The 9,488-nt window shown below is 38.9% G+C and overlaps 1 protein-coding gene across 7 annotated transcripts in view; it reads right to left on the bottom strand.

Moving 5' to 3' along the window:
- The window catches only part of UGGT1 (UDP-glucose glycoprotein glucosyltransferase 1), a 168,407-nt gene that overhangs the window by 103,794 nt on the left and 55,125 nt on the right, over positions 1–9,488 (bottom strand). For all 7 annotated transcript variants that reach the window (XM_006102841.3, XM_014468153.2, XM_023744168.1 and 4 more), the window contains 4 exons: positions 8,248–8,347; positions 6,579–6,639; positions 3,097–3,188; positions 1,672–1,822 (listed from right to left, as the gene is read on the bottom strand). In XM_006102841.3, coding sequence (XP_006102903.2) covers positions 1,672–1,822; positions 3,097–3,188; positions 6,579–6,639; positions 8,248–8,347 — 404 coding nt within the window. The remainder of the gene's footprint in view (positions 1–1,671; positions 1,823–3,096; positions 3,189–6,578; positions 6,640–8,247; positions 8,348–9,488) is intronic.

Here is a 9,488-nt window from a genome sequence, read left to right as displayed (position 1 = left end):
GTAGAATTGTATACCTGAAAACTATAATTTTGTTAACCAATGTTACCCCAATAAATTCAATTAAAGAATGAATATGTATTAAAATCTAACATATCAATAAAAGGCAAACAATATATGAGAAACAGAAATTAGTGAAAAACATGAATGAGAAATTTATATTAAAAACTCATGTGAGCAATTAACATAAGGAAAGAGGTACATTGACACTGGTCATCTGAGAAATATAAACTGAAAGCACAATAAAATTTCAAACTTATTAAACTGAAAAAAATTTAAAAGTTTGTCAAGATCTAAAAGTGGGCAAGGACACAGAGCACTGAGAATTCTCATGTATGTTGGTATCTGAACAGTCACTTTAAATAGAGTATTTCTGAAAGGATACACAAATAATTGCTAATACCTGTTGTTTCCGGGAAGAAAAACTGAAGAGTTGAGAGATGAGACTTCAATAAAAACTCTTTTGTATGTCTTAAATGTTAAACTTTGTGTAAAAAAATTTTTAAATCAGTAAAAGATAAAACCTCATATGCTAAAACTGACTGGTACATGTCAACCTATATAAGTCTTGAAAAAATTGTTGAATAAGAAGGAAACTGATGAAGGACACTGATATAGCATTTATCAAACTTTTAAAACATACAGTATGGAATAATATAAAACAGGGACAGAAGGGATGCACACCAACTGCAGAAGAGGAATTACATACAGGAGGGGAACAGCGAGAGATAGATCTGACACAAAATTAATGCTAACATTTAGTAAGTATAGTGGTGGGTCACACAGTTGTTAATTATGTTACTCTCTTTACTCTTTGTAATGAAAAACATTTTTAATAGAAAAGTAAATAACAGCAGTATTCACCAAAATAGCACCAAGTGACAATTCAAATAATGACCATCTAAGTTCTATATTATTTCTCTTTTTAAAAACTGTCCCTAAAGCCCTGGCCAGTGTGGCTCAGTAGGTTGGAGCATTGTCCTATGTCCCATACACCAAAAGGTTTCAGATTCAATTTCCGGGTCAGGGCACATACCTAGGTTTTGGGTTTGATCCCTGGTTGGGACGCATATGGGAGGCAACCGATCAATTTCAATTTCTCTCTCTCTCTCCCCCGCCCCCCGCTCCTTTCTTCTTCCCTGCCCTCTCTCTAAAAATCAATAAAAACATATTCCCTAAAATAAATGCAGTACAAAATCAAGAAATAAAGGACTGGAGTGCCAAGGGTGAGCTAGACATATCTCCAACACTGACCTCACTTCACCTTGACTGCTCAAGATAGCTCAACTCCCTCCACTCTCTCTTACGGATGTGAAGACAAAGGCCCAGAGGCATCATACAGCAGATATTAATCTACATGAATCCTTCACATATAAAATGTCAAATATGCAACAGAGCAAATACAAACTAAACACTCTTTCCTAAGACATGCTCCGCTGAATCACACGGTGATACAAAAGTGGAAAAATCACTGTCTTAACCATATTAAGTATAACTCAACTTTTTGGAGCATTTAAGTGCTGATATTACATGCATAGAATCCCATATAAGCAGCTGTGGTAAATCTTTGTTTGATGCCAACAAAAGAGCTGGCAGGAATAACTTACCTCTCATAAAAAAAAATGTAACAAAATACCTGGCCAGGTGTCCCTGGGCCTCTGATAGAACACCTACCGCAATCGCAGGACTCCTGATGTCCACGGCATAGTCAGCCTCGGAGGGCTGGGTGTTCAGTTTTAAAACATTGTGCAGAGAAAGACCTTCGATTCCCAGTCTATGTAGACCCTCCATGACCCGAGCTTCATTCCTCAATACATCAAACAAACTGAAAAAAAAAATAGGTATTTAGAAGAAAAAGCTTTTAAAAATACCCTTGCCATAAAAAAATGTATCAGTTCAAACTCAATTCCCTATCGAATTAGTTGAGAAATCAAAAAAGGGTGATCTTCCCTTTGTTTCCTCTGGTCAAGTATGTAGAAAAAAGCAAGTAGGACTTACTTCTTGGTTCATGCTTACTTATACTTATCAACATATACATTGCATATAGAAATGATCTAATATAAACATACAATTTCAGAGCAAAATAATCCTAAATCTGGAATTTACATTGCACATCTTAAAAAATGCTACAGTAATCTCTCTGTGCTATTTCTTACAACTGCGCATGAATCTATTATCTCAAAACAAAGAGTTTATTAAAAAAACACCAAAAAAAGAAATACTAGATTACATATGTTTAACATGTTTTAATATCAGTAGCAATTTACACAGGCACACAACATATGACCACAGCTGGAGAGGTTTGCTAGGGGAGAGGAAATAAGAGGACAGGATAAAGACTTTACTCTTTAGATCTCTGATACAGATGAATTACTTAAAATTTACTATGAGCAAGTACCCAGTCTGTAATACTATGAAAATTAAAGACATATATTTTTAATTAAAAAGACAAATATGGGCAATCTTGTAGTGCCTTATTAACTTTCACTAGCTCTGTAGAGTAGCGTGTGAACATACAGCTCAGTCAGTGTGGAAACACCACACTGGGGAAAGTGCTTCTTCTGAAGCATTAGCAACAGCTTTTGTTTCTGCTGCTATGAAGCCATGGTGTCGCCTGTCAATTTTAATTCAAAGGATAAAATGGGAAGTCCACCTGACTGTCCACCAACCTGCTCCAAAAATTCATGAGGGCAATTTAGAACAATTTAGTCCTAAATCACATTTTTCAGAACAGAAAGGGAGGTGTTCTGGACACCAGAAGCAGCACATTGAATAACCTCCTTCACTCTATTCCCAGAGCAAAAGCCGCTCTTTTCTGCTTTCCTAGTTAATAGGAACACTTAGCTTCTAAAAGGGCATTCTCAAAAGACAGTTGGGCCTTACGTGTCCAAGGCCTTAAATGGACATTATGATTAAGGAAAAAAGGCAAAGTGTCATCCTACCCTCCCAGTCAGAACACAGACCCTCCCGAGTGCTCTCCCTGGGCCTGGTGAGCCATCAGGCTTGCTAACATGCCACCACCATGGAGAACAATGTGAATGCACTGCAAGGAACTGCACATGATCAAGACTTTGAGAGCATGGGAAATATTATCCATACCTGAATATATCCTGCGTATCTAAATCTATATGAAGTCCATTGATGAACAGTGCTGAGTCTCCGGGCTGTAACCCTAAAGTTCCTTTGAAATACTGAAATAGTTAAAAAAAAAATTATTGAGCAAGAAGAGAATGTTCAACAGAAATGTCCACGTTTCTAGCTTTATTATGTGTACTAATGCTGCCATCCTCTAAAGTCCCACAGGAAACCCCAAGGCTGGGGGAAGATTTCCTTTTATGGATGCCCATTCGGCGTTTACTACCCTATCTGGTCAAACTGCAGGCTTATGAGGCCTACTCCTCTCCTCCCACCCCCTCCCTCGCTCCTTCCCACTATTGCCTATAATGGAGGGGGGGGGGGGGGGTCAAATTAGCCAAGTGCTGAGGGTCACTTTTCATAAAAGAGGACTTCTGTTACTTTTCCCTGTTGGTGATGCCAACCAAGATGGTGACAGCAGTCAATAACAGCTGGGCCTTCTTGATAAAGTCCAGGGAATTAATCTAGAAGGGTTTCAAAACCTCATACCTCCCTTCAACTTCCAAACTAAGGCACACAGAGAAACTCTGAATTTCTGTGCTAAGGACTGCACCTACATGCAACCTAGCTCTCTGGTGTCCCTGGGGAAAGGGGGTGCCTTCAACTGCTGCTCCCTGAGACTGTGACCACCCAGATTCTCCCACTGCTGGGGAAGGAAGGACAGGGACTGTGGAGCTCCTTCCTTCTCCCATAGTCAGTTGACTAAGAGAAATAATCTTTAAGATCTAGTGCTGCATGGGAAAAACACAAAACAAAACAATGAGGAAGCCAAGGCTTTGCTTCTATACTCCTCCAGGATTAAATGGCAAGTAAGATTAAGGGTTGTATCAGTGAAAGATGTTGTATCAATGAAAATTAAATTTTCTTATGCAGGAGAGAAAAACGCATGTCCACTCCCTCCCAGGCAGCAAGCACAGCACCCTCTGACTATAAGAAAGACACAGCTCACATCTATTTGTAGATCTGGATGCTGATAACATAGTTGGCTTCACTTACTGAAAATCCATCACACTAAAATTCCATGCATGTTTTTGTATGTGTTTTATATTTTTGTTTTTTTATACTTTAATAAAATATTTTACTCAAAAAAATGAAAAATTCAGGATGTATAACCTTTATTTTCCTGGGGGAGACCTAAAATTAAGGTAATATTTGATGCTGTTATCCTGGAAATTAAAAATTAAGTAAATAAAAACTGTCGGGTTTCTTCAAATTAGCAAATATTTAAGATATATTTGGTTTACTTATTCCTCAGGTCTATTTAAGTAACTAATTTACATAAAGATTTAGAAAAATCTGGTGTATAGGTAGTAGATTGAACACAAGCATTTTTTCCCTCTTTTGAAACATTCTGGAAATGTCAGTTTTTAAAAAAGGGACTCTCTTAAAGTTACAAATCCACAACAAAAAAGAGAACAGAAAAGAAACTAATTTGGGAAGCTAGAGAGAGGTGTGAGCAGCAATGTCCAGTAACCCTGAGAAAGCTGGATGCTGGGCTAACAGTGGAAGAGGCAACAGTTACAGCAGGAGGTGAGAGCACACAGAACCCATGTGTGAGGGGCAATGATTAGGCTAAAAATGAGTTCTGATTGAAAGCCTTTTGAAGATAGCCCCAGGCTCCCCTAATTTAACACAGCAGGTGAGTGTTGTCATGATTCACTCCAAAAAACTGGAGGCTCATCCTTGGAAAGAGTAAGACAGAGAATCTGGAACTATGGGAAATGAAGCACAATTGAGGGTGGAGAGCCCTCACTGAAAATAGGGTACTGAGTGGAAGTTACTGATTGTTCTTCTCTACTGGGCCTCTTCCACTGGGAGCCAACTTCACCCTCCAGGCAGAAGACTATAGAAGATCCTTTTCTTGAGACTCAACAGCTCAAGGGGAAAGGTTGAAAGACACTGTCACTGGGGCTCCCTAGACCAGGGGTCCTCAAACTACGGCCCGCAGGCCACATGCAAATACAAATACTGTATTTGTTCCCGTTTTGTTTTTTTACTTCAAAATAAGATATGTGCAGTGTGCATAGGAATTTGTTCATCGTTTTTTTTTAAAACTATAGTCCAGCCCTCCAAACGGTCTGAGGGACAGTGAACTGGCCCCCTGTTTAAAAAGTTTAAGGACCCCTGCCCTAGACAGTCAAAAAGCTTCACCCTTAGGGCTTCCAATCAGCTTCTGACTGCCTCATTCTTCCTTATCACAGACACCAGCCATCCTGGAAAGCCTCTAACATTAAAGACAAGAAACCACGACAAATAAACCTTAACCAAGGAGTGGAAAATCCTTCCCAGAAAGTTTAATAGTAAAAGACAAAATAATTGAAAAATAGAAAAGGTGGTGGTTGTTTTAAATTAGGCCACACTAGTCAAGGACGTGCAAAATCTTAAAATACATAGTTCTAGGAAAACAGAAAATCAAGCCAATGGAAGAAATGCAAATAAATAATTCAAAAACTTTCCCCAAACTAGAGAAAATAATTTTTCAGAATTAAAAGGCCTATCAACCACCCAACAGTACAGATTTTTCTAAATGACATGTCATTGTGAAATTTCAGATTTTTAGGGTCAAAGAAAAGATCCTAGATGATTCTAGAAAGAAAAGCCAGATCTCAAAGACTTCAGACTTTTCAATAGCCACAATGGAAATCAAAATTAAAAGTAGTAATGCCTTCAAACTTCTAAATGATTTCCAATCTAAAATTCTATACCCAGCCAAACTATCAATAAAAACAAAAATAGAAAATTGATTTCTCAGAGTCTGAAATTTACCTTGCATGCAACTTTTCTCATGAAGAATGATTTGCTGCACTAAAATAAGGGAATAACCAAAAACAAAGACCTGGAATTCAAGGAACAGCACATCCAACAAAAGAGGTTAAAGGAAGGTCCCCAGGACAAGTGCTATGCACTAGACATGAAAAACAACCTGTCCATAGTGGAGATCAAAAATGGATAAAATCATGACAGAAAAATACAGGGAAAGTGAAGAGATGGGCAAAGTGCCAATATGGAGTCATGGTAGGCATGGGTGGGAGGGGATAGTGAAAGAAAGTTACACCTCATCCTTGTAATAAGAGGTCAATAAATAAGGTCTGAAACTCAAAAATAAAGTACCAATTTAAGCTTCTTACAAGTCTGGAGACAGATATCAAAACAATCAGCTAAGAGTTGGAAGCAGGTGTTTCTGGGAAAAGGGACCACAGGGAGTGAGACATGTTGAGGGGGTGCTATTTTCGTTAATAAACAGGTGGCATCATTTGGTGCTTTAAATTATATTCAACTTTGATTAAAAACTAAAAATATAAAACATTACAGAAATGAATTAAAATACCACTATCTTTGATCAAACAAGATTAAAACTATTAATGTCACGGATTTAACTCAGATTTCCTCAACTTTATAACTATAATAAAAAAACAGAAAGGCCACTATTTTCCATTGGTTATTACCTTCTGATTCTCTTCCACTTCAGTTCTAAGTTCTGAACTCACAGCAGTTTTTGTTATTGCTCTAAGGAAATAAAACATTAACAGTACTTGGTTTAATATTTATATAAATGCCTTCAACTTCCCTATATTTACATATGAAACAACAAATTGCTTGATAAAATACCAAAACCTAATGGAAAAAAATCTTAAACCTTTACAATTGATAAACATATTTCTCCTCTCAGATGTGTACATATTTTTTCATTATTAAAAGATACAATATCATGGAAAAGTAGCAGTAATGGCAGCATTTTAATGCAAGTATAATTATTTCCAAGATCTTAGTTAACTATATGTAACTCTATTCCTGTATATGATCTCTATAGTTAACAGGCTAAAGGATAATGTTAAGTAAATTAAGGCAACAGACTGCTCATCCTATTTAAGCACTTGTGGGTGAAGATGGAATCCTACATGTACATCTTCAATAGTATGCTTGACTAAAGGAGAACATACTATATGATTTATAAGTCCTAAGAAATATTTTCAAGACTAATAAAACAAATTTATTTATAAAACATCTCATATCAGAATTCAAAATACCTCATTCAGGGACTTAAGAAAAACTGACACTTAAGTCATTAGTTTATAACAATTTGGCTTTTAAAACAATTTTGCCATGCATTTATGAGATGTGAAGGGCTACTATTCAATTGAAAGCAATACCGGATGTGGGAACCATGCCACAGTATGCCAGATGCCCAAGGCCACTCTAAGTGTAAGAATCTTAAAAAGAATGTTTAAGGCTAAGATGCTATACCCAGGTGCAAGGACACAGCAATCTAGACTGCACAAGCATGACCTTCTATAACCCAAATGACTGATGTCACTATTTGGCAGAAAGCCTCTTTTGTCTAAGTAGTATTAAAGTATGTTACTGAAGCTACTGAGGCTGTGAGTTCAGATGTGGCTACTATGTGAGGCTGCTGCTGCTATGTGGAAAGATGTATTGTTATCTAGCTGGTGTGTGGCTACCTGCTATGCGGATCTTTGCTTAAAGAACTGTTTTATCTAGTGGCTCTTTGTTAGCAGTGGCACATAGCCACTGTCTGCTACAATGAAGACTCCCTTATCTACCCATGACTTCTCATGGCTTCTTCATCAAATACCCAGGGTCCCAGGAGGTCCAGCCCCTGGCAGAAGGGCTTGGACCCGACACTGGAAAAGCTGCATTCACAATCTTACTCTGTCACTAGGAACCGTCAGCCTCTATAACTCATTTTCTTCATCAAGATGAAATAAGATGATATATATGAAACTCTTCAGAAAGAAAAATACTATCATCCGTGTGAGACTCTCGATTGGTTATGTTTGCTTAGGTTAGATTGTTAATTGATCCAATCCTGAAAGGCAGCTATTTCACTGCTGAAGAAAGTTTATTTACAAAGTTCATACAGCCAGGAAGTGCAGTGCCAGGAATACAACCAATATGGGTCTCTTCAACCAAACAATGCAGTCTTGCCTCTGCTCAGAAAGAGAGCACCATTAGCAGAATGGTATTGCTAGCAAGAGAACTTTCATTTTCTAAGCATTTACATATTTTAATTGCTTCAAATTACATATAAATGTGAAGATAATTAGGTCTATGTTCAGGAGATGAATGCCTCAAAGCCTTAATCCCCTATATTACCTGGCTTTCGTAGGAAAATTTTGACTAAGATCCTTCATAACAACCAAAGCTAATTCAACAGGAGCAGCCAAGATTCGGGCAGCAGTCTGGAAACTTAGATCTGCAACAATGTAAAATATAACATAAAGTGTATTAATCTAATGCAATGAAAAATAGGAAAGAAAACACATTTATTTCCCACTATTTTCTTGGTAATTAAGAATGCCTTAGAATACAACCATCCATGAGAGTGCCTACCATTTAACTTCAGATTTTATTGACTTCCTAAGTCCCTATGGTATCTATTATAAATGTTTCTTCATCTACCTGCATGAAACAATAGGGCATATACTAATTCACTAAGCAGAAGATAAATCCATCCCAAATACTTTTCCTTCTTCTGAATTTACAACAAATCTCAAATTATAACATAAGACTTTAGTAAATTATGTTGGAGAAAAAATTAATGAATAGTTTTTTGGACCAGAAAAGTATACATACACTCTCCCATACTGACATACCTCTGACATTTGATAGACATATTATTTAATAAATGTATACACAGAGACACAGAGAGACCAAGGCAGATATGTTTCTACTAGAGACCTGATGCACGAAATTCATGCAAGAGTAGAACTTCCTTCCCCCGGCTGCCAGCAATGGCTTCCCTTTGGCACCCAGGACCCAGGCTTCCCTCTGGCCGCCAGCAGGCACCCGGGACCTGGGCTTCCCTCACAACCCCAGCTTTGTCCTGAAGGTTGTCTAGTCTAATTAGCATATTATACTTTTACTAGAGGCCCGGTGCACAAAAATTTGTGCACTCGGGGGTTGGGGGGAGGGGGGTCCCCCAGCCCGGCCTGTGCCCTCTGGCATGCTGGGACCCCTCGGGAGATAACGACCTGCTGGCTTAGGCCTGCTCCCAGGTGGCAGAGGGCAGGCCCAATCCCTAAGTGCAGCCCCTGGTCGGGCTCAGAGCAGGGCCGATTGGGGAGTTGGGGCGCCGCCCCGTCATGCACAGAGCAGGGCGGATCGGGAGGTTGCAATGCCACCCTCAGTCACGCTCAGGGTAGGGCCGATTGGGAGGTTGGGGCACCGCCCCCTGTCACACTCAAGGCAGGGTCGATGGGGAGGTTGCGGCACCACCCCATCACGCACAGAGCAGGGACGATCAGGGGTTGGGGCGCTGCCCCCTGTCACTCACAGAGCAGGTCCAATCAGGGTTGGCGCTGCCCCTTGTCACTCAAGAGCAGGGTTGATCAGGG

This window comes from Myotis lucifugus, unplaced genomic scaffold (genome assembly GCF_000147115.1).
Source record: "Myotis lucifugus unplaced genomic scaffold, Myoluc2.0 scaffold_433, whole genome shotgun sequence".
Classification (NCBI taxonomy): Eukaryota; Metazoa; Chordata; class Mammalia; order Chiroptera; family Vespertilionidae; genus Myotis; species Myotis lucifugus.
The sequence above is the reverse complement of the archived record's forward strand: the minus strand, read 5'-3'. Positions and strand labels throughout refer to the sequence as shown.